This window comes from Triturus cristatus, chromosome 6 (genome assembly GCF_964204655.1).
Source record: "Triturus cristatus chromosome 6, aTriCri1.1, whole genome shotgun sequence".
NCBI lineage: Eukaryota > Metazoa > Chordata > Amphibia > Caudata > Salamandridae > Triturus > Triturus cristatus.
In genome coordinates, this window is record NC_140589.1 from 299,537,246 (window position 1) to 299,562,375 (window position 25,130).

The following is a 25,130-nucleotide window of genomic DNA, read 5'->3' on the forward strand; positions in this document are numbered from 1 at the left end:
CGCCACAGTGAAGCCTGCCTACCCTCCCTTATAATGAGAGCCCTCTGAGGAGGAAGGCATAGAGGAGACATCTTGTGAAAGGATTGGGGGGGAGGGGTCTCGATCATGCCTAGAAACTGTGACAGTAACTGCTCCCATAGTGGGGAGATAGGGCGAAGGCTTCTGGCTTATTCCCTATTTAGCGCTGTCACCTCGGCCTCCACACAGCGTACTACCGTGGCCCTCCAAGCCATGCTACTGGAGGGAGGGGGAGGGAGGGGGAGTGAGGTTGTACACTTTCAGTGCATTGCCGGAACCACGTGACAATGGCGATGATGAATCACAATGTGTAATGATGAGAATCTTTTTCTGGACTTTCAGGAGGCCAGTTTACTACACTCTTCACCAGACACTGATCGCTAACTCTCCTCTTGGCCACTCCGTAGAGGAGCCTGCCTCATTTGCAGTGCTTATTAGAATGGTGGCAGGGGTTCATGTTCTCAATTTTCCTTCATTGAATGTTAAAACAAACATACTTGTGGAGGTTCTGCAGCTAAGCCAGACTAGTTCAGAACTACTCCTACCTTTTAATGAGGCACTTACAGACATACATTTGGCCACTTGGGTGAAGCCAGGAACTTTCGCTCCAGTAAACGACAAATAGCAAAATGACACACACCAACTCCAGGGAACCCGGATTTCTTTCTCTAGCACCCAACCCCAGAGAGCCTAGTAGTTCCAGCCTTCGCCAGCAGACTTTAACCCAATATGTTTCAGATGACCCTTCCAGAGAGAGAGTCAAAGCACATGGGGGCATTCGGAAAGCAAGTGATCTCCTGTGTCAGCCTTCCGCTCAGTTCCGTGAATTTGAGTTGCATTCTGGGGCATTATTTGCATGCATTTTAGGGGCAAGGTAAGCGAGATCTTGCTTGCAGTCCCGGATTACTTTTGAGCCAACTTTCAACAAATATTTCAGGATAGCCAGGATGCTGCAAAGTATGTGATGCAATTGGGCCCAGACACAACCGACTAGATAGGATAATCTGATAGAGACATCTAGCCCCAGATTCCGTAACTTTGAAAGCTCTCCAGGCGCCAGACTGGATCCGGAGACTTTTCATCAGAAGAACCTCTGCGCACAAGGGGAGTGTGTCGTACAATTTGGCGCTAAACGTTAACTCCGAATGTGACGTCATTGGAGTCATACAAGTCCCCTCCAGTGCGCATGACGTCAGTTCCTTCTTTTCCGTGCTGCCATGCGGATCCAGAACAGCGGTTCCTTGGGCTGTATTTGGGTCTACTTCGATGGCCCACGTTTTGACATCTCTAGAATTCTCCATCAATGTGCCAGAATCACACCTAACTCCTTCACAGAGGTTCCTCTTCATTGGAGCTATCCTGGATACAGTGCTTTTTTTTTTTTTTAGCTTTCCCTCCTCCTCAATGAGTCCTTGACATTTGGGCTTTGATTCTGACGTTTCAACCTTAAACTTAGATGTCAGTAAGAGTGGATCTGAGGCTTCTTGGCTGCTGCATCCTACTGGTAAACCACACCAGATGACTCATGCAGGCTCTGCACCGGGATCTGAGATCTCAGTGAGCTGAGCACAGAGGAAATCATTTTTTCTTTTTTTGGGCTTGTTTCCAGCCCATAAACTGATGAGCGGTGCTGCTGCTAGGCGGGTAAGTACCTTGATGGCATTGTCTACGCTTCCTGCAGACTACTAATTCAGGAAGAGGTGTGTTTATGCATACTCTTGGCAACCTTTCATTGTTCTTGATGGCCTAATTTGTTAGATAACACTTCTTGCTTGGTCAGGTTGCAACATCTGTCCTGAGGAAGACCCTGTTAAGTCATTTCTTTGCGGTCGAAACATCGACTGTCATGTCTTAACCACCCATATATTAATGAAAGGACTAGTTTGGAACAAAAATCTTGATTTGATTGAATGTTTGTTCCTCTAGATCTGGTTCTTCATACTGTTGGTTGATACTATTTCTTTTTTTGACCATCGTACATATTTTTGAACGTTGTTTTTTGTGTCACATTTTCACTTACACCACGCCATCAAATGTAGCACCTTATCATTGGCTAGAATTGTCACTCACTGAATATGGATAATTGTATATTAATAATTATATCATTAAAGGTGAATCTTTTTTATACATTCTTGTGAACAGGATTCCCTGTACTCTGCTCCCCTGACAAGTTGTTAAGGCTTTCCTAATTTACAGCCTTTAGAACATCTCTTGAATATTGATGGCTTTTATACCCTAGTTCCATTGAATTATAGGGTTTCCCCATTTTTTGTTTGAGTGTTTCCACATTGGGCAATCACTCTTCCTGTGCTCTTCCCCCACCTCATGCATCTAATGAGGAAGGGAAACTCCATCGCCTAGAGCCAAAAAGAGGACTGAGCTTTTACATTGATCGTGCCAAGGACCATCAAGTGGGTGATTAGCTGTATGTTGGGTTCTCTTAGACAAAAAGGGGAAAACCTGTGCACAAACATCATTTCATGATGGGCTGTCATTTTGTATAAAGTCGCCTATGGTCTAGCCAAGAAACAGGCTCTGAAAGGCTTACAGGCTCATTCCACCATAGCGAAGGCTGCCGACACTACACTGGCACCCTGAATGCCTGTTTTGGATATTTGCCGTGACTTAGGTCTCAGTTCAGGCATTCACAGAACACTTACCGCCTTTATAGCCAGGTCTTGCGGGAATGGCACTTTGCCCATTTGGTCCAAAAGAATTTTCTGGTCTGAGCAATTCCACAGACCCACCACCTGTGGGTGTGCTGCTTTGATATCAATTCACTAGGTGAGGAATCTGTGGTTAGAAGTATTCATCCGAAGAACAAGTAACTTACCTATGCTAACCCTCTTTCTGGTGGATACTCTATTTGACATCCATGCGTGGAGGTGGCATTATTTTTGTGGCCCAACATCATTTCTGGTAAAAGGACCCGACGTGGCCTCCTATCTGTGTGCTAGAGAATTACTGAGAAAAATCTCCAGAACCAGTCTGGTGCCTGGAGTCATTCGCCAGGGAGGAATCTGCAGTTAGAGTGTTCACTAAAGAGCGTTATCAAAGTTAAGTGACTTGTTTTTCTGGGTTTGCAAAGGGGTTTGCAAGGCTAACCCCCGTAGCACCCTTTCCCCTCCCATTTTCCCTTTTCCAGTGTAGACCAGCTTAGGTGGAAATGTTCTTCAAGTAGATGAACATTTCTGTAAATGGCAATCCTGTTGTTACAAACAGTGCTAAAAGGGGGCCTTTGGTTGCCAGAGATGGGCGAAAAAGTTAAGAAAAGTGAGACAAAGGGAGAAAGCACGGATGAAGAAGAACCTGCAAGAGTGATATAGAGAGACCGGACATGTGGGGTAGTGGAAGAAAGAACTATGCGGTGGTGTCAAGACTCGGCAGCATTCAGAAATCTTTGTATTCAGCCGTGCAAGCAGCGATTAATCCCTAAGCACACATCTTTCTTGTATTATTCATATTTCCAAATTAAGTAACTTAAAATCAGCTTTTTGCCCACGCAAGTCACACACATATGGGCAAACTGTTTTGTACCTCAAGCCCAATGTCTTTATTTTTTTTGCATTAATACGTTTGAAGTCCATTGGTCTTATCCTAACTTGACTTCTCATATGTGTGCGTGGGATCATTTGATGTGACAACCAGTGACTGTTTTCTGGTTTGCAAGTTTGAGGGTTATTGAAATGAGTAACACGCGCGGTATCTGCCTGATTTTCAGCGAGAGACTGGTGTCCTCCGATGATCTGTTGGAGTGGCTGCGGCCGTTCTGCGGAGACGACTCCCTGCCCGTCAAACCTCGCATCGACATACTGCAAATAATGGAACAAGCTTTCCATCTCTCCGACGAGGACATCAAACTGCTTGTGTTTTTCCGAACCGAAGCTGTCCTGAAGGCATGTTGGCCGGAGAAGAAGGTAGAGATCTTTTTATTTGTAAGATGCAAGCAAATAATCATAATAAAAGTATTTTTTTACTTTTGCATTATTTCCCTGTTGCAACCCCTCCTGCAGTAGCAGTGCGTTTATCAGTCAATTCTGTTGCATTGCGGTTGTCACACTGTGCGACGTCTTTGCAGGCGCTTATTTTGTCTGAATGCCTCGCCGGACATTGTTGCAGCTAAGGGGCGCAAGGCCTACAGAATCACAACGTGGCCCCCTTCTACTCTGGACTATAGGGCTTATTCAGAAAAAACATTCCTGAGTACAAGTAGTGGTATGCTTTAACATACATTTACATGCTTTTGTGAACTGGGAATACAATTGGCATATTCTGGGTTATTCATGCACAATTAGTACATATAGGTGGAACTGTGACATTTCGCACTTTTACTAATGTGGACTTGGAGGTCTCAGGGCTGACTCACATAGGCTTGTAGGAGTAAAAAAGTATGAAGAAAGTACTCCTGTAGTACTACTGTCTGTACTTATAAAGGCTTTAGAGAATCGGCCTCAATGTTTAGAAAAGTGTGGTTTGTGGCAGACTCAGTAATTTTTTTATTTAATGAATGTTTCCGAATGCTAAAGCACCTTTCCGTTGAGCGTACAACGACTTGTTGCTAAAGTCTGTTGCATCCCTGAGCAGCAGGCGTTAACCATTGCAAACATCTGTGACTTGAGGAAGCATCGTGTCATTCATTAGTGGGCTTAGAAGCAAACCGGTAAGAAATGCTGCGGATTTGACTGAAGAATAGGATCTGCTCACAAGACATTGAGAATGAAGAATGACACACACACACGCTCGCACACACAAACTCTCTCTCTCTCTCTCTCTCTCCCCCTCTCCCCCCTCTCTCTCCCCCCCTTCTCTCTCTCTCTCCCCCTTCTCTCTCTCTCTCCCCCTTCTCTCTCTCTCTCCCCCCCTCTCTCTCTCCCCCCCTCTCTCTCCCCCCTTCTCTCTCTCTCTCCCCCCTTCTCTCTCTCTCTCTCTCCCCCTTCTCTCTCTCTCTCTCCCCCTTCTCTCTCTCTCTCCCCCCCTTCTCTCTCTCTCCCCCCCCCTTCTCTCTCTCTCCCTCTCTTCCCTGATGTAAATACAGCCAGATTTGTCAGGGGTTGAACTTTCTGTTGGAAAGCCACGCTCTGCAACTAACAGGGAAGTCATGTACGACCGCAAGGTATCCGGAGTCATTTCACTCCTGTTTTTGGGCTAGGAGAAGATGCACATGAGAAAAATACCTGCTGTTTTAAATTGTATCATGTTAACTTGCCAATGATGGACCAAATGAAGTGTTTCTCTGTGAACTCTATTGCAAGTACAAGGCACTGCAGCTGTTTTCATTTGTCCCTGTGCCTTTTACTTTCCAAATGAAGCTTAACACTGGAACACCAGAGCTAAAGTCAGGTTTCATTTCAGCTCAGTAGGTGTTGTTGGATTATACTTGATATTTATTCCTGAGTGAGAGTTCTGTTTTCAGGTTATGGTTTTAAAAATGATATACTTGTTTAAAAGCGACAGTATAATACTTCTCAAACAATTAGCTGGGAGCCTTTCCATGGTTAAGGTCTGTAATATTGGTCTATACGTAAGAACAAAAAGCTGATGGGTTAAATTCTTGCACAAGTGCCAGTCTCTGGCAATCACACAGGCTCCTGGTTAGACTAAGGGGTTTTGACCGTTGTGCCACTTCAAGAGGGGAGCAACCATACACAAAGCAGTCTTGGTCCTGCTCCAATAGGAACAGTGAAGGCTGAACAGCCAGAGCCGCTCGCAGTGCCTAGGATCCAAGCACCACCTCACTGATGAGTTGTAACCAACCGAAAACACATCTGGGGTTGCTTGAGTTCCTGTTTTGAAGAAACATGGATTTTAAGTGACCCCAACCAGTTGCCAGTGAGTGGTAAGTGGTTGATTTCAACAATGGCCAGACGAAGGAAGATCCTTATTTTTATTTTACACAGGCCTTCTTTTGAAATAAGAACCTATAGAAGGGGTAAAACATATTAACCATCTTCAAGGAGTTTTCTTTTTTTCTTCTTCAAGGAGTTTTCTTCTTTTTTGCTTTATGATAAAGAATTCATTACAACTCAAAGACATCTGTCTTTTTCTTTCATGTCTTAAGGTTTGACAGTTATTTGGATAATCTGGAGTTCTCTACCTCTATCAATGTTTTCAGTTAATCCATCTTAGTTATTTGGAAGATGCTATCCTACATCCTTGGCATATTAGACAAAGTTGGAAGCAGATGCAGGAGTAATTTTTGTCATTAAGTATTTAACCCCAAAGCTTAACCCAATGACTCCTCTATATTTGCTCCTAATGACGGGGCTTGTGGAAAAGAAAATGGTTGCCTCTTGTATTTTGCTAGTGACTCCTCTAATGCCACATACACATTTGCCTTCTAGCTCCATATCGTTGAAGTGCAACTAAGAAAGTTGACATGTTATCACCTGGGAAGAAACTGTGTAACCTTAATTCGTTTTTTTATAGCCTGGAAGCAGGAAAACACATTTTCTAATGAGCAGTTCTTCCTGTAGGTTCCTCATCATTTGGAATATTGCTAAATTAGTAAACTGGATACTGCATGGCACTCAAGCGACCTCATGGTGTGAAATGTTGTAGACAGGTATGCCGTGTACCCACAACTCCCGCTTTTTTTTTCCTGCAAGCCACAAGGGCCAGTAATTGGATCTAGATAGCTGGTTTTTGTCTTTGTTTCCCCAAAAGTTATATTTTTCCTTGCTTATTAGTTGGGGTCATGCTCCCCTTTAACACTTTGGACTTTAAGCCATATAGTAGGTACCAGCAGTCTTTATTGGATCTCAGTTGCTGCAGCATGTGCTGCCTAGAGCCTTACTCGGACACTGGCATACCTGCAAATTCTGTCCCCAGCTAAATACCATATCTAGTCGAGATTAGGAGGCAAAGGTAGTCCCTGAAGTCCCATAGGGGATGTAGATTAAACTCAGCGTAGGTTTCTGGCAGAGATTTGCTTAAATCTAACTTGAGAATTCTTTGTTTTAGTACCCTTATAATTGGCACTCATGTAGTATGTCAGTAAGCAGAGTGATTAAATATCTGAAGCAGGGTCTTAAGTTTGATTGTCATTTTTAAAAGACAGGTAGAACATAAGAGTTGAGCTTAGTGGGAGCTTATATAAAGGTGCTGAATAGCTATTTATTTCTTGAGTTGATGCATAAATCTGTGGGATTCACAACATGTACGTAATAGTTTCACTTTTATAAATTTTCTTCTAGGAATGGTGTTCATGACAAAAAAGGGAATAAATGGATATTCACTCGTCAGCAGGAACACTCCTAGTAGTCTGAAAACTGCAGATATCTTCTTTCAATTAACTACCTTAACTTGGTCCACAAGGTTGACAAGTCTGTACCCCTTTTCAGTTAGAGTTTTGCTTCTGGGTTAAACATTAAAGCATTATGGAGAGACAATTGAGACTGAAATTCATGTGCAAAGTGAATATTGCTACGACTCCTCGCCATTCGTCGTTGTGGCTTTATTTAATTTATACACTTAAACGTGTACAATGATGGTACCACTTTACGGTCCCTTCCTGCTCATCATTCTGAGATACAGTTTGAATTTTCTACACTCCTGAAGATGACTTAAAGATTTAACCACCTTCAACATTACACAGGTGGTTGACAGACTTAGGATTTCCCCATATGCCTATTAGACATTTATTGTTAGGCTCATTTTCTAATTTTATTCTTGCCACTTGTTTTTACAGTTGGGTACAAACTTGTTCCTACATCAGTATACTACTCAGTTATGAAAAAACCCACTCCATTGAAATGCTAATCTCTAATGAACAACTTGATCTTTTCTTCTGGAGAGGTGGCTCAATTTGGATTGTAATCCTATTATAGAAGATTTAGGTAGTTCCCACTAACCTTATACTTATCCGATGTGACCATAGTAAAAAATGGGGTAGTATATCTATCTATCTATCTATCTATCTATCTATCTATCTATCTATCTATCTATCTATCTATCTATCTATCTATGTGAAATGATTCACCCAACCAGTTCCTTCACCTGCTACAATACTTCCTGGTCCAGAAAGCAAGCAGTACAACTCGGAGGTACCCCCAATCCTTTTCTTTATTGAGTCTTTTTCACCTTATATAGATAAGGTGCATCGTGCAGTTTCTCCAAGACCATAGCCTACACGTTTTAGACTAAGCCTTACACAGGGCCATTGTTGGAAAGTGGATTATTAGTAGGGGCAAATGTATATCTGCCCCTGGCGATAAGGCCACTAACACTGTATAGGACTCAGAATAGGTCTTAGAAAAGTATTTCCATGCTCAACCCTTGGTAGCTTGGCTGCGAGCAGGCAGGCTTAACTTCAAAGACAGGTATGTAAAGCATTTAAAAACACAAATTCAGTAAATAATTAAGACAAAATAAAAATCCCACACCAATTTATAAAATAGGAAATATTTTTATCTTTAAAATGACACCAAAACGACAAAAATCCAGTGTAGGGAACTAGAGATTTTCAGACCAAACACGATGGAGCCCTGCTCGGCTACCCCTAGCGGTAGGTCTCGTCACAGTTTTTAACTTCAGTCTTAGAAACTTTTCTGGAGCTTTTCTTCACGGGGTCCCTCGATGCTCTTCACCAGGCCGGATTTTGTGAGGGTCCGCTGACATCGGATTTCACCTATTGCTGATCAAACTCTGGAAGTAGGACCTATGGAGCTTTTCAGCAGGACGGCAGGCCAGCTAGCGGTTGAATAAAAAAGCAGTTCTTAATGCCAAAACTTCCTATTTTACGGAGAGAGTATCGCTCTCCGCAAATAAACCTCGTGAAATTTTTTCCTTGGTTCGCAATCTTGCTACTTCTGACCGCTCCACCCCTAGCTTGGTTCCTTCCCAACCCCTCTGTCTGTCACTTAATAACTTCTTTATTGACAAGATTGCGAAAATTAAAGCTGACATTCCTACTGTGCCTCAGCCTACCCCTACCAGCCCTGTTACCCTTCCTTCTTCTTTCTTTGACACTTTTCCCCCTATCTCCCTTGATTTGTTTCACAACTACCTGTCTAAAGTTAAATCTGGCTCTCCTTTGGATGGTGTTCCTGCACGGATCCTCAAAATCCTCTTCACTAATTGTCCCGGTCCCCCCCTTTCTCTTCTTAACTCCTCACTGGTTTCCGGTGCTGTCCCCTCTTCCTTTAAATCTGCTGTTGTCCTCCCTATTCTTAAAAAACCTGGCCTAGATCCCTCCCTCCCAGCTAATTTCCGTCCCATTTCCCTTCTTCCCTTCCTGGGTAAGATCCTAGAGACCCACGTCACCTCCTGCCTCTCCTCATACATCGAGGACAATGGCCTTTTAGCCTCCCACCAGGCGGGCTTCCGCCCTGGCCACTCTACAGAGGCGGTGGTTCTAGCGGTCTTGGACGAACTTAAGGGTAAGGCAGATGTTAACCTCCCCCAAGCCTTGGTGCTTCTCGACTTGTCCGCTGCGTTTGACACGGTCGACCATTCCATTCTTCTCGGCCGAGTCTGCGCAGCGGGCATTCGGGGCGCGGCCCTCTCTTGGCTAGCATCCTTTCTTCAGGATAGGCATCAGGCTGTTCATCTCTCTGGTTTCTCTGCCCCTTCCTGTTCGGTCACTTGCGGTGTTCCTCAGGGCTCTTCTCTTTCCCCTCTCCTCTTTAACCTATATATCTGTCCCCTTGTTTCTTCTCTTCTCAAGCGGGGGGTCTCTGTATATAATTACGCTGATGACCTCCAGCTTGTCTTTGATCTGTCTTCTTCGCCTGATTCTATTCCCAAGTTCAGTTCCACCCTTATCTTTATTTCGGAATGGATGAGCGCCAACCATCTTAAGCTCAACCCCGATAAAACGGAACTTGTCCTTACGGGTGGTCCCTCTAACCCTTGGTCCCCTGCACATTGGCCCCCCTCTTTTGGCCCCCCCCCCCCACGCCCTCTTCCTCTGTTCGCTCCCTTGGCATCAAAGTCAGCTCTGACTTAACCATGCACTGCCAGATCAGCTCTGTGGTGTCTTCATGTTTCCTCTCCCTCCGTCTTATTCGGAAAATATCTCGCTTCTTTACCATCGACGCGATTAAATCCATAGTCTTGGCTTTAGTCATCTCACGCCTCGACTATGGCAATGGCCTGTACGTGGGCATCCCCTCCCACGAATCCCGACGTTTACAGGCCATTCAAAACCAGGCTGCCCGTCTCATTTTTTCCCTTCCCAAATCCTCTCACATTACCCCGGTTCTGAAATCCCTTCACTGGCTCCCCATCTGCTTCAGATCCCTTTTCAAACTTGCTTGCTTTGCCTTTCGCGCCCACTCCCGCTCTGCCCCTGCCTACATCACTTCCCTCATTTCTTCCTATGTTCCCAGTCGCACTCTTCGTTCTTCCTCTCTCTCCCTTCTTCACATTCCCCGTTTTCGCAAATCCAGATCTGGGGGCACTCGTCTTTCCGTCTTGGCTCCCCAGTTCTGGAATAGTCTCCCACTTCATCTTCGCTCTATTCCTATTTTTAGCCACTTTCGTAAAGCCTTAAAAACTTTTCTTTTCTCTTTGGCCTTCCCCTCTTAGGCCCCCTGTGTTTCCCTCTGTGAGTTCTTACCCAGGTCCCCCCAGCGCCAGGAAGCCGCTTGGCAGCAGTGCGCTTTATTAAATATTGTTTTCATTCATTCATTCATTCATTTCATTCATTCATTCAAGGCAGTCGGCTTGGCTGGCCAAGTTGAGTCGGTCCCCTTATGGAGCTTTTTTCCAAAGTTCACCAAAGTCTTGGAACTTCTTCCTGAAGTTCCCCAAATGGTCTCAAACTCACTCCAAGGTTCTGAAATCTCCAAGATGGTCCTTGAAAGTTGAGGACTTCAGTTTCCACAATCCACTTGGACAAACCCTTACAAATCCACTGGTAGTTCTCCAGGTTGAGGTTCCTTGGTGGTGATGTTCCAGGTGAGCTCTGTAAACCTGTAGCTTGCAGGGAGTCCACTCTTTAGTCCTTTTACAGCAAGGTAATCCACAGGCTGTAGTTTCAGATGAGGCAGGAGGTGCAATCTTCAGAGTGCAGGCCTTAGGAAATGCAAATCACACTTCTCAACATGGCCCGTCTTGCTTTCTTAGGTTTCAAGCAGCAGATCTGAGAGGCTCTGCCCTTCTCAGATACTTATTCCAATTTCTCTGAGTCAAGCAGGAGGTCACTCCTGTCCAATGGGCTGCAGGGTACCACCCAAACGTCTGACCACTTTCTGCAGTGTGTGGCACTATTTTGTCCCAGAGTGCACCAATTCTTCCAAATTCATAATTGCTGATTTTTCAGCAGGGAGAGAAGAGCTGGATAAACACACCCCTAGGATGGCTAATCTCCATAGTCTCTCCCCCTTGCATCTGCTCATTCCTTCCTTAAGCCTAGCATCTGGCTGGGTTCAAAAGAGTAGAGTTGTAAATGACACTGATGTCTTCTCCTTCCTTTGAAGTCCATTGTTTACGACTCCTCCCCCTGCTCTGGCATTCCTATGTAACAGAACACTGCCCTACCAGCAGAGCTGGATAACCCCAGGGGCTCTTTATCACCTCTTTAAAGAAGCCTGGCAAATCCACTTAACTGTGATCAATCAGGACAGGCTACTGGAAGGTTGAATCTGGGCTTACAAACAAGAAAGTCTTATAACTTCTTGTCTGTACATTTTTATCAGAAATTCAACAATATCATATTGTTGGATTTATTAATAACCATTCTGGGAAATCTTTGAATGGTATTTTTAGCCTTCTCCTATCAAGAGTTAACAATTAATAACTTCTTGCCATGTTAACCTGTGTGGCATGGGATTTGCAATGGGAAAAATGATTTGGGCCATTTTCCAGCACCAGGGCTTATAAAAACTTATTTTATGAGTACTCTACATATATCTACAGGATCCCCACCCATAGTACACCTAGGGGAGACTTTAGGTGTTCTGAATATGTAAAAATATTACAGATCCTCCCTCCACAGTCCTCCTAGCACCAAAGTGGATTTTGGGAAGCACTTATCACAATGTGGGGAATGAAATGTGCAATTTCACTTAACCCAGGGCATATAGAACTCATTTTATAAGGGTCCTCCTTATAAATACCCGATGTCCCCCCCCCAACAACACCTAGGGGACACCCTGGGTGTTCCTAATACGCCCAAACATTGTAGGTTAACCATTTTAAGTGCCCCAAACACCAAAGTTAAGTTTTGGCACAATTTACTTTTTAAAAGTAGTCCTGCAACACAGAGCCACATTTAAACTGACCTTAGGCTTCAGCAGTGCACACTTGCAAGTGCAGAAAGGGCTGATGGCCTCTAACCTGCCATGCCCTATTATATACTAGGGACTTGTAGGTAGTTTCAATCCCCCAGCCCTATTATGTACTAGGGCCTTCTAGGGTAGGTCATGCCAATCACAGGGATACCCCAACCCATAGTGTACCCTAGTGTATGTAGGTGTTTTCACTGTATTCTAAATGTGTCTCTTTCAGCATAGCACTGGTCCTGGGCCTGGTTAGGCAGAGCCCAGGGACAGTCCGAGTCAGTTACCACCAGTACCAGTCAGCAAAAAGTTGGGGGCGTACGCTGGGCATAGGATGACTTTCCAACAGCCATAGAGTGCATTTACAGAGTGTCTCTTTCAAAAAGGGCAAAGCCCCCCCAGAACAACAAACCAAAGACGATTCATTATTATTTTTTATATATACACAGTAAGTCAGCCATCAACTTATATAATGTTATTCTTGTATCAGATTTTGTTTTCATTTTTTCTCTTCGTTATTTTTTCAGAATGTATTACTATTACAGTGTATTTATATTAATCACATAAAGTACATGAACCTTTACATAACCAACATCGTTCTCCTTTTATTAATAATTTTTCTTTTGCGTTTCTGCAATCTTTTGGTAAAGTACCATTTAACCTACTGATGCCCAATCACTCATCTTAGTCTTAAAGTTCATTAATACATTACATATATGCATTCAATAATCTATAGGTTTATTTCTACAACCCCAATCAGATAAGTTCCACCATATCCTTCTCTATATTCCAATATGTTTCCAATCGTGAAATATCCTTTTCAGTAATTTTCACCAAAACCTCTTCAAAATAAACATTATTGAAATGTTCATATATGACATACATTTCACCTTATTATTTCACATTTCAACATACTTAAGAGATTCCATTAATTTTATAATATTCCTCCTAGTAGTATTGTTTTTAAAGTGCAAAACATGTAAACATTCATAATGGAATATTAACATCCCTCATTGTGTGCAAATTCGCAGTCCGTTGCCTCAGCAGTATTTAAGATTGTAAAGTGCAAAATTCATGTAAACGTTCATAATAAATTGCATCTTACATCCAATGATGTGCAAATTGGCAATAGCATCTAATCTTAATTATTAAAACAATTCATCTGATCATTTAATCCTTCTCCATTCTAGTTTTGAAATACAAGAATCAATAGAAAGAGGGAAAAGATTCAACCTATTGAAATCTCTAATATACATAGAACTAGATATCTTGCACCATATATATATATATATATATATTCACTGAAAAAACCATAGGTTTCAGGGGTGTTATAGTTAGCTGGACTTTTCACTCGTACAAAACCATTGAAATTCCCCCGTTATAGTTAGTTCAGCTAACTATAACTCGCGCGCCCGCAATGCACTGCTGATGACGTCACCATGGAACTCTGTCCACACTACAGGGTCTCCACAAGGTCACATTTCTTTATTTTCTTCCTCCTGCGCAGGACTTTCCATTCTGGGGGTGGGCGACCAGGCTTCGAGTGGAATCGCACATCTGATCAGGAAGTGATCTGACCAGGCGCAAGGGCTGATGTCTACCAGACTAGCTGAGGGATGGGTGGTCCAGACTAGGTCAAGGGTGTGACCCTTGTCGTGGGTTGGAGCCTTAACGAGTTGGTTGAACTCCAGGATAGCCAATGCATCATCCAGTTGTTTTACATACATATCTCTGGGAACCCGGTCCCAGTGAAGGTTGAAATCCCCTGTCACCGTGATGCATTGGTATCGGGAGCGAAGGTCTGTCACTAATTCGGTAAATCGCTCAATGAATTTGGGGGAGGTGCGGGGGGGCGGTAGACCACAACTAGGGCAAGACAGGTTGTTTTGAGAGAGATCTTGGCTCCCAGAATATCTGCACCCTCGATATTTTCGGAGACAATTGTTTCTGTCCCCAATTGTCGGTTGTATAAAATTGCTACCACCCCAGCTCTCGTGTTTCCCTGTCTATTGTGCCATATGGCCGCATAGTCCAGAGGCACGGCTGCTACTATGTCTGTTGTGGAGGAATCCTTGAGCCAGTTTTCCGTGACCCCCAGGATGTCTAGTGAGTTATCCTGGAGGAGTGAGAAGACTTCCAAGTTGTGCTTCTGCAGGGAGTGTGTATTCAGGATAGCTACCCGGAGTCCCTGTGTACTAGCACGCTTGGTCTGTCTGGGACGATGCAGTGGGGTACCTATAGTTCCAACTGTATTTGAGATCCTTAGCAGATCTTCTACTCTGAGGGTATCTGCTACATTGTTGTTTAGGGAAACCGAGCCGTGGGCTAAGGCTAGGAGTTCTTCTGCCAGATAGTGGATGTGAGGGTCAGGGGTACTGGTCCCAGACGGGCGCAGACAGGCTTGCCTTAGGTGCGCCTTTGGCGCACCTGCGCGCGCGCTGCACGCTTGCTCCAGCGTTTCAGATATCGTGTTGGCTCCTCCCTCCACCAATCTGATCGTCCCTGAGCGCTAGACCGCTTTGTTGCAGCGGAAGTACCGTTGGGGTGAAGGAAGTGAGGAAAGAGTGGTGCTCGAGAAGCCAGAGAAGTTCCCAAGTTCTCAATTTTAAAAAAAAACAATTAAAAGCAGCACCGCAATACAGGTATGCTTCAAACAGTGATTCAAATAGTTAAAAAGTTACAGATTGCGATTTGACTATACTTCAGTGGGAAGAATAAGCGCCTGGAATTATCCCGAGATTCTGACTTTCTGACTCTGAAAGGTCTGACCTAATGTATTGTGCAGTGACCCTGAATAGTGAAATGTGAAGCTAATGTACCATGCTGCATCCTTGAACATTAAGCCTTGAGAAAGCCCTGGCCCGATACTGAGCCATAAGGGTGAAACACGTGTCGGCTGCTTACTTCTGCTTCAAATGGGCTTGTTCGCTTTATTTGAAAAATATAATCCTGAATGATTGGATTACCTGAAACAGAAGTCCTTCGCTTGAACAAATAAAATAATAATTTGGATTTACCAATCTATATTGATTTTCTTGTCCTTTAAACCTAATTGAGAAGGAGTGAATTGACTCACAACTGAATGCATGTACTTTTTTGAGACCATAGAGGTCCAGTGTCTTGAGTCATCCTCCACAAGGAATAAGTTACATAAAAATTGAGCAATTTTCTCCAGAATTGGGATCCCTGGACCTTGGTATTTCTGCAACAGATTGCGATTTTACAGCGCTGTTAGGCAAAACCACCAGCCAGGAGGTTAGCGCGTGTCTCTCTATCTGCGCGCTTGCTCCAGCGTGGCAGATATCGTGTTGGCTCCTCCCCCCCACCAATCAGCCCTGTTGTGCAGCAGCTGATCATCCCTGAGCGCTAGACTGCTTTGTTGCAGCGGAAGTGCCGTTGGGGTGAAGGAAGTGAGGAAAGAGTGGTGCTCGAGAAGCCAGAGAAGTTCCCAATTTCCCAAGTTCTCAATTTAAAAAAAAACAATTAAAAGCAGCACCGCAATACAGGTATGCTTCAAACAGTGATTCAAATAGTTAAAAAGTTACAGATTGCGATTTTACCGCGCTGTTAGGCAAAACCACCAGCCAGGAGGTTAGCGCGCGTCTCTCTGGCGCATCTCTATGGCCATGCAGATGTGATTGCTAAAAGGTTTCTAAATGCATTTTTATCCCCGGAGTTTTATATAGCGCCAACTTGACCTGAAGGAATCAGAGAGCTTTACATGAGCACCAGTTATGTTACACAAGATCACATTCATTTTTGTTAGACACGGGGAGATTAAGTGATTTGCCCAGATTCACAGGATGTTGAGCGTTATTGCCGTGACTCGAACGCGGTTCCCCAGATTTGAGATCAACCGCACTAGCCCGTTAGGCCACATCCTCTCTAGTACCTTGGAAAATTCGGAATGTGAGGACTCTGCTTTTAGATAGAGTATCATCAGAAAGAGCGTTGCCAAAGGTAGGTAGATAATTTGTCCAGCTTTTGTTGCTGTTGATGGGTAGAACGTAGATGGGCAATGGTAAAGGTCTGGAAAGTGGTTTGGGGCTTCTGTTATGATGTTGATACCCATATTTCACAAGAACCCATGAACATTTTCATAGTTCCTGTGAAATAAGTGTTTGTACAACTGCATATTGTGCAGTAAAAGCACCCAAACGTTTAATATACGTATATTATGATTTAAGATGTTTTCATCATTATTGATGTTCCAGAACGTGATCACTTTCAAACGTGTAGGTAAATATGTGCAGATAGTGTCACATTGAACCCATAGGGGTAACAGTAAGGAATATTCAGTTAACCATCTGAAAAATCATACATAAAGTGATGCACAAGAGCTGTACAAAAAAAAACCTTTTCTTTATCCTTGTGAAGAATAAACCTTGTATCTTATCTAGAACCCAGCATTAGTGGATTTACATTTCCAAAAGATGTTTTAAATGCTGTATGTTTGCTTCGATTTAGGTGTTTGAATTCACATTCAGCGGTTCGACATATTTTGAATTAGCCACAATATTCAAAGCTTAAAATACTCTCCCCGCCTCCACTCCTCTCATGCTCCCCTTCAGTTTGGCTAGAACGGGAGTGCGCATGCGCAGCACACCCAGCCTTTTAAGTAAGGATGGTGCCTCTGCTACAGACCTTCAGTAACGCCTCATTGCACAGCCCTGTCTCGGCTATTAATAATGTAAGTGTACATAATCTACTTGTCTGCTGGTGAATTCCCGTGCTGCCATTTGTTTTAAAACAGTCCCTATGATTTTATTTCTGAATACGCCTGGGTTATATACCCCTCCTCTAGCTTTCTTCGTTTATTCAAAAATAGCCATTCGGAGATGCATCTATTCTTCGGTTTGAAAAACCCATCTGGTTCAACTCTTTTCCGTCCACTACTTTGTAGTATCTCTGTGAGCACGGTATGACAGGGCACAGTACATAGGACGCATCTGTGAGGGGATTTACGGGCTCATTTGCATACAAATTCCCTGTGTGCTACGGGCTCAAACCACATTTCAACTCCAATAGCGCAAAGGCGCACGTGGAATCCGTTTTTTTTCCCAATGGTGGCATATTGTGTCTCTTCTGATTGTAAGCAGGAGGCTTTTTTGTCCATGCTGAAATGCTTTCTTCGTTGTCTTTTTTCCCCTCACGCGATCACCGAGACTAGGGGTGAACCAGGGTGTCTCCAGAGCCCCACTGACCTACTAACCCATTAGCTGAGCGTGGAGCAGGCCTTGCCATCAATATTTTACCAGTGACAAAAAGTACACTTTTAGCTAATGAAATAAACATTCCAGGACGAGAGGAGAAAAATCCCCCGTGCCACTGTGAACACTCACAGGTACCAGATTAGAGCAGGTCTGGCTGTGCATTCACTCGTGCGGCAGCAGGCAGCAGGCAGCTGCCGGGGACGGAAGGGCCAGAAACACCTACATTCAGTGGAGTAAAACACAGGGGCGTCGCTAGCAGTTGTGCAGCAGGCGCAGTAGCACCAGGGCCATCGGCTTGAGGGGCTCATTGCGCTCTGATTGCTGCTCTATTTCCTACCCAGCCAACAGTGAGGGGGTAATGTTTATTTCTTGCACTGGGTCCCACGTCTCCCTAGTTACGTCAGTGGTTCAACATATTCCATAATTAAGGATTATAGAGCACTGACACAGCCAATGGCAATAACAGTTGTTAAAGGCCCCGAAAACACAGCTCAGACCTATTACAAGGATGAGTACATTTAACAGTCATTGTAGCATGAGGCAGAAGGGCTTTTAAGCTATTGGAATGTTATAAATCATTTAAATTAGGAAGGAAGGAACAGAAAGACGAACATTGTATTGTTTCATCCAAGGGTCTGTACCGGCCATTATTGGCCCTGGGTCATTGCATTTCTCTTAAATGGAGCCCCTAACATTGCAAAGTTCTAACTACATTTCTGGACTTTCTTGTGATGTTTCCTTAAGCCAGCTAACAGTGAGGGCAGTTATAATGATGAGCATGTACTTTTATTCATGGAATGGGAAGAGCTGATGTTATTTTAATAATAGGTGAGGTGTTATATATGTATACTGAGATCTATTATTAGTTCTTGCGTCACTGGGCTAACTTTGATCATGTCCTCCTTAAAGAAGCTGTGAACCTGGGATTTTGCCATAAAGTCAACCCTTCTCAGTTGGTTGCAGGTTACCTGCTCTGTTGTCCTTCTGGTCCCGTAATTTCCCTCCATGCTAGGGGAAGTATTTTCTTCTTCATTACACCAACTTTATTGCCCTAGGAAATTTTTATTTTGATGACTCATCCAACCCTAAAGTTATCATCTTGTCATACTACCTTAGGATACTAGGGCTCCCACAAAGGGTAACTGCTCCCACCCTTTTGATAGGCCACACTCTGGATGAGATATGCTCAAACCACCCTGGGCTATCTGTCCAATACCCTATTTTTCAACCCTGGTCAGATCACAGCTTAACTTTATTCAAACTGGCTGACACCAGACATAACCTACATAAGTATCAGAATGATATGAACCCTAAGATCTGCAAGTGGGGAGCAATGTAATCTAACCCTAAATTAATCTCTGTTCTTATCAGTACTACCCCCTCTTTGACTGGAAAACGTGGTGAGGACATTGACTCATTCAACCATTGGATCCTTAACTCTGCCTTGAACTTGGCTCCAGTCACTCATTCCAAGAAATGTAGCTCAAAAGTGTCAGGCCCTTGGTTTTCTCCAGCACTAGCAGAGTCAAAGAACCACTGCAAATCACTGAAGAGAAGATGGCATCTAGCCTCTAAACAAGATGATCTTGATCAATTTAGTGCTGCCCAAAAATGTATCACAAATCAATCAAGGGAGCAAAGAAGTTCTACTACAATTCCAAAATTAAAGAGGCCAGGTTTGATTCAAAAGCCATTGTTAATGTTGCAAAAACATTTATCCAATCGAAATAACTTACCAGTGATATTCCTCCCTCCCAGGCTCTTTGTTGCCAAATGTCAGCTTTTTTGAAGACAAGATATCCACCATCCAACAGGGCTTCAATCCTATGTTAATTAGTGATTAATCGATAGATCAACCCACAGTTGTTGGTAATATCACCCAAAAGATTAGCACTAATCCATTCATTTCATTTCATAAGGCTTTATTCGGAGCTTAAACACAAAGTCCATAAAAGCACATACACAACAATAAAAACAACATCATATTAACAAAGGATCAGACTGTTAAAATACATTTAAAAAAACATTAAGAAACAGTTTAAAATATCATACTAGGCCTTGCTTTGATGGCTCGAAGAAGAAAAGTGGCAGTAAAGAAGCATACATCAGGTGTCGGGTTAAATAACAATTTCATAGTATCTTTTACAGTCCTAACTCCATATTTCTTAAAAACAGGTTTTAAAAAAGCTGAGCGATAATTGCCATAAATCGGACAGAATAATAGAAAATGCAAGGTGCTTTGAGCCGTAGTATTATCACAGGGGCAGGGACCATTCGGGCGTTTTTTGATACTTGGAAATGCCACCAAATGGTGGACAATCCCAAAACGCAATCTTGTCAGTACGAACCGATGGGAGGGTCTGGTGACAAAACTCAGATAAGGTTGAAAACCCATCGTCTCACAGAAACTACCGTAGAACAAACAGGTAGATAAATTACCACTGACCCTCCCACGCCCCTCTATCTTATGGCTCGTAAAAACAGTTTTCATTTCGATTTTGGTCAGACTAGAGACTACATCATGATCCTCTATTACATTAAGACCATAGATCTCCAGGAAACTACCCGAAACAAATTTGACCCATGGAATCTTTAGATGATTATCAATAGAGAAACAATCTTTGATGATAGCTCTATTTAAGGAGGTCTCTTCCTTTGCCCAAATAGCACGCCACAACAAAAGTGGTCTAAGGGCTACAGAATCTATAAGATGTTGGATACCAAACTCTCTGTGCACCAAATCGGTAGAGACCGAAGTGGGTAGACACAGGAGTCTTTTTAGGAAGAGATTTTCCTCCACTTGTAGACTACCACTAGGAGAATGCCCCCAAATACCAGCACCATAAAGAGCTATAGAAAGACACCTCATTTGATATATTTTCAACATGTCTTTTAACCGTTTATCCCCAATTTTAGATGCGAACTGAAACACCCCATGTGCGCATTTCGCCATTCTCACTCTAACATGATTGATCTCACTGGACCAACTACCTGACTTAGAAAATGTTATACCTAGGTAGTTAAAAGAGTCCACCGTTTGGACCTTAACCCCATCAATAAAAAACGAATGCGGTTTTTTACAGCTCTTACCACATTCCATAACAAATGTTTTAGTTTTATTAATCTTCAACTTCCTTTCCTTAATGAACAGAGAAAACCTGTCCATTAGGCGTTGAAGACCAATGGGGGTCCTAGATAAAATGACGGCATCGTCCGCATAAAGTAAAACTGGGACATGAAAATCAAGGGTTTTGGGGGCGTCAGCCACAACAGCCTTTAAAACAGAGTCAATCTCGTTAATAAAAAGTGTAAAAAGTAGAGGGGCAAGCACACAACCTTGTCTGATTCCACGTCTAATAGGGAACTTAGGGGTACGCTCCCCTTCCGGGCCAAAGCGAACACTAGTTCTAAGGTTAGCGTATAACCGGGCCAAGAAATAAACAATGCCCTCGGGTGCCCCCAATTCCAATAATTTCTCCCATAAAATCTTATGGTTCACCATATCGAAGGTACTGCTCAAATCTGCAAAGCAGAGAAAAAGAGAACCATTCTTGGCCTTCGTGTACTTCCCTATGAGAAGATCAAGGTTGAGGCACTGTTCTACTGTCCCTCGGCCCTTCCTAAAACCGTATTGGGAATTGGCTAATATATTGTTTGAATCGGCCCATTCTTCTAGTCTAACCAGAAGCACCCTGCTCATGATTTTCACGGAGGAATCGAGAAGGGAGATTGGACGGTAGTTCTTAGCGTCCCTCCTCTCCCCCTTCTTATATATGGGAATAATGATAGATTCCTCCCAGGTGTGTGGGACACCATAACGGACCGCTGCATTAAATACGTTAGTTAATAACGGGCCCCATATCTCTGGTTCTTTTTTGTAAACATCTATGGGCACCCCGTCGGGCCCCTGGGCCTTACCTCCCTTACTAACAGAGATGCAATCCTGAACCTCGGAAATTAAAATGTCTAAAGGAATGACAGGCCAGTCCCCACCACCCGCCTCCTGAGGTTTATCCGAGTCAAAAATCACGGAGAAGTGGGACACCCAGCTTTCTGCACTGACATTAGCCGTCAGTTCAGGCATCTCCTCGTTCTTAAGAAAGGGACTATTAACTGTTGCCCAGAAAAGGGAGGAATCAGAAGTTTCAGCCGCCTGGTCTAACTTGTCCCATGCCTCTTGTCTCAGTTCGGCCTTCCTTTTTTTAACTGCGGCCTGGTAGGTGGCTCTGAGCTCCCTAACCAAAATTATATCCCTTGGTTTAGCTACGAGTGCCTCTTTTAAACCTTTAAGGGCAATGGTGCTAGCGTGGTCGAACCACCCCCTTTGCCTGCACGACTTACCCTTAAGAAGCTTAGTAAATTTGGCATCAATAATGAGATTAATATTTATAAACTTGGGTACAATTACATCCGTTAATACTTGGCTCTCTAAAATAACGGCAATTTCGTTTACGCAATTAATAATAATGGAGTTGGAGAGAGTATCAGCTTTTTCTCCCTTCCAACTAATTCTAATTCCATTTGGACGGTGGGGTTCGATATTAGCTATAGTGTTTGGGTAGGGGCTTTGTTTCGCCTTCCAAAGAATGGCCTCCATAGTTAGGCATTTGTGATCGCTAATGAGATTATCAACTACCAAGGGGGCTGTGCACCACGGGTTAAGGCTAGTTGAAATGCAAATAAAATCAATCACCGTGTTTGCATTTCGGCCCGTAAAAGTAGGGATAATTTCCCCAGAGGCATCTTTCAGATTCTCCAACAATTCCATGTCATAAGTCATCAAGATTTTGTTTAATGAATCTCCGTATGGATTATGGGGAAAATGAGAGACGCCTTCCCCCCGACAATTTACAAAACCACAAACCCTGTGGGCGGGTAATGGGCACACAGCAATATTAAAATCCCCTAGCCATATGAAATCAAACACAATATTGTTACCCGTTACTATGTCAGCCAAAGCAGACTCTAATGCAAACACTACCTGCTGCCTAGTATTGTCAAAAACATTATTATAAAAATTAATTAAAAGGATATTTCTACCCAGCTCCAGGTATAGCCATAGGATCTGGGAATGGGCCCCAATGGGTACATATTTCTTAACAATAAGTGGTGCATCCACAGAAATCAGAATCAAAAGCCCACCCTTAGCTCTGCCCGAGGTGGAAGCCACCGCCGGCAATTGGTAAGAGACAAAACCCGAATAATTAATGGGGTCCAGACTCCAGGTTTCCTGAAAACAAATGATATTAAACTTATTAATAAAATCTAACCATCCTAAACAAGCCTCCTTTTGTGAGAGGCCAGCAACATTCCAGCAGGCTATAGAACACCGGTCCCAATTATCTGATGCAGTGGGTTTAAATGATACTACCCCATCCCCATCGCCAGTGGTCGGACTTACAATTCCACAATCGACTGGTGCATCAGTAGAGTTAACACTGGATCCACTAATACCAATGGCCTCCACTGATTCTGAAGCACCAAGGATCGATCTTACATTTCCACAATCGACTGTTACATCAGTATTATAAACACTGGAACCACTTGTAACAATGGCCTCCACTGAAGCCACAGGGACCACACTACAACTCCCCTCGCCCAGGGTCATATCCACAGTGCCTGGGTCCACCATAGGAGATACCAGTCAGTCGTTACAGTCGAGCCCACTCAGGGGCTGGAATCTATTATACGTGGGGATAGTGGGGTCAACACACGTGTTCATATCTCTGATCCTCACTCGGGGATGCTTAGCATCCAATTGAATATCATGATCTCTATAAAAGAATCCAAGGGGGCGTAGAGAAATTCCTTGATCTCGTATAGGAAGAGATGCGGCTTTGATCAGAACCGTGGAGGTAAGTTGAGGATTTCGAAAATTAATAACAATACAATCCCCTCCACATGTCTTGCGGGATTTCCCCACCCAGTTAGTTCTTCTGGTGCTTAAAATATCCCCTGACAAAGCTACGGGGAAACCACACTGCTGGTGGAGCCAATCCACGGTTTTATTCTTTAATGATGAATGGGATTCATCAGAACCGTGGTTGCTTCCAGTCATTCTTAAAGGAGGAACATTGGTTAAAACTGCCACAAAAGGTGCACAAGTCGGAGGTAAATCTGGCTGATGGCTACTAGATCTATTAAAATTTGCGTTGGGACCCACCGGCTTCCTTAGAACTGAGCTAAAAGATGGTTTAGCTTGGGCCGACAACTGTGGGGGAGAATTGGGAACAGCTGAGGGAGCTACACAAACATTCCCAGGACCAAAAGTGCTGCTCACGGCCGACGTTACAACCAAGTTACGGGAGTTACATGGTACCTCCACAGGGCTAAGTTCATTATCATTAGTTTTTGCTCCCTTGGCGGCCTTAATAAATGTATCCACTAAACCTCCCAATCTGACTACTTCGTCTGATATTGTTGCCAGTTTAATCAATAGGGGTTTAACAAGTATGTCAAACTTGGCATCAATAGCATTAATTAAAAGATCTAATTGCTCCTTGTCTAAACTGATCGTGGTACCATCCTGTAACTTTTTTTGCTCACATTGGGCATTAGACAATGAGGGATCAGTTCTTTTAACAGGGCGGTTCCCTCCTCGTTTAGGCTGATTAATCTTGCTATTGTTTCTACAAGATCGTATTAATCTTTGTGGCCTAGGAGCCTGCACTTTAGGAACTGACGGATCAATAGTGGTTTCTGGGCCAGGTTCCGCATCGTTAGGGGGCCCAGAGATAACCATAGCCTCAATTGTGGTATCATGTGTGTCAGCCAAAATAGAAATATCCATTGGATCTATAGAAACACTAACATCCTGATAGATCGTTGACTGAGTAACCGATCCGTCAGGAGAGGTAGGGCTCGGGCTTTGAGACCCCGGTCGTCCAAGGGACTTCCTCCGTTCTTTGTTGATTTTATCCACCATCTTGACTAAATAGTTATCCATAGTGGACTTAACAACCGCTGATTTGGCTTTGGGCATAATGAGCCGGCCTAGACCGGTACCCAAACTCTAAAATAGATTAGCACCACAAAGCGGCACCCTGCAAACCTGTACTAGAAAAGACAGTCTAGCATACATGAAAACTTCCCGTAATACCACAGTAAGGATCACTGCCCTACCCTTATGACTATAACGTTACGACAAATCACACAACGGGTTAGGCAGAATAACTGCGGACGGACAGACCTGTATACGGCCCCCTCCAGCCCCCTCCTGTCCCGGACTGTCACAGACTGTCCGCCCTTAGTCCGGGCTTCGTCCTGGGCGTCCCGCGGCGCGTCCCGCTTTGCGGAGAGTAGATGTTTTTAAATGAGCGGGAACCAATGGTCATGGGTTGTGGGCAGAAAGGCGGACCTCCGCGCAGGTGTGCTCACGCACGGACTCCTGGACAATGGAGTCCCGTGCGATGCTCTTTCCCGAGCACAACAGCAATGGCAGCGGCAGCAGTCCCAGGTTTCTACCCCTCCTGGGGTGACGGGCAGCACAAAGCGATTCTGTCCTCAGGTGCACTAATCCAATTTCAGGAGATTTCTTTAGCACACTCTCGCAAAGCCATCTTGACATGCATATCCGGAGATATGCTCGATCCGTGCCATCCATCCATATTACATGCTGCCATTAATGTGCTAAATCCCATTATTGATCACATCCTAAACACTTCATTAGTAGGAGCAG

The 25,130-nt window shown here is 43.8% G+C and overlaps 1 protein-coding gene across 2 annotated transcripts in view; it reads left to right on the forward strand.

The window, feature by feature from the left end:
- Positions 1–25,130, forward strand: part of NBAS (NBAS subunit of NRZ tethering complex) — a 2,067,161-nt gene that overhangs the window by 1,685,660 nt on the left and 356,371 nt on the right. For both annotated transcript variants that reach the window (XM_085610668.1, XM_085610669.1), the window contains one exon: positions 3,740–3,935. In XM_085610668.1, the coding sequence (XP_085466794.1) occupies positions 3,740–3,935 (196 nt within the window). The remainder of the gene's footprint in view (positions 1–3,739; positions 3,936–25,130) is intronic.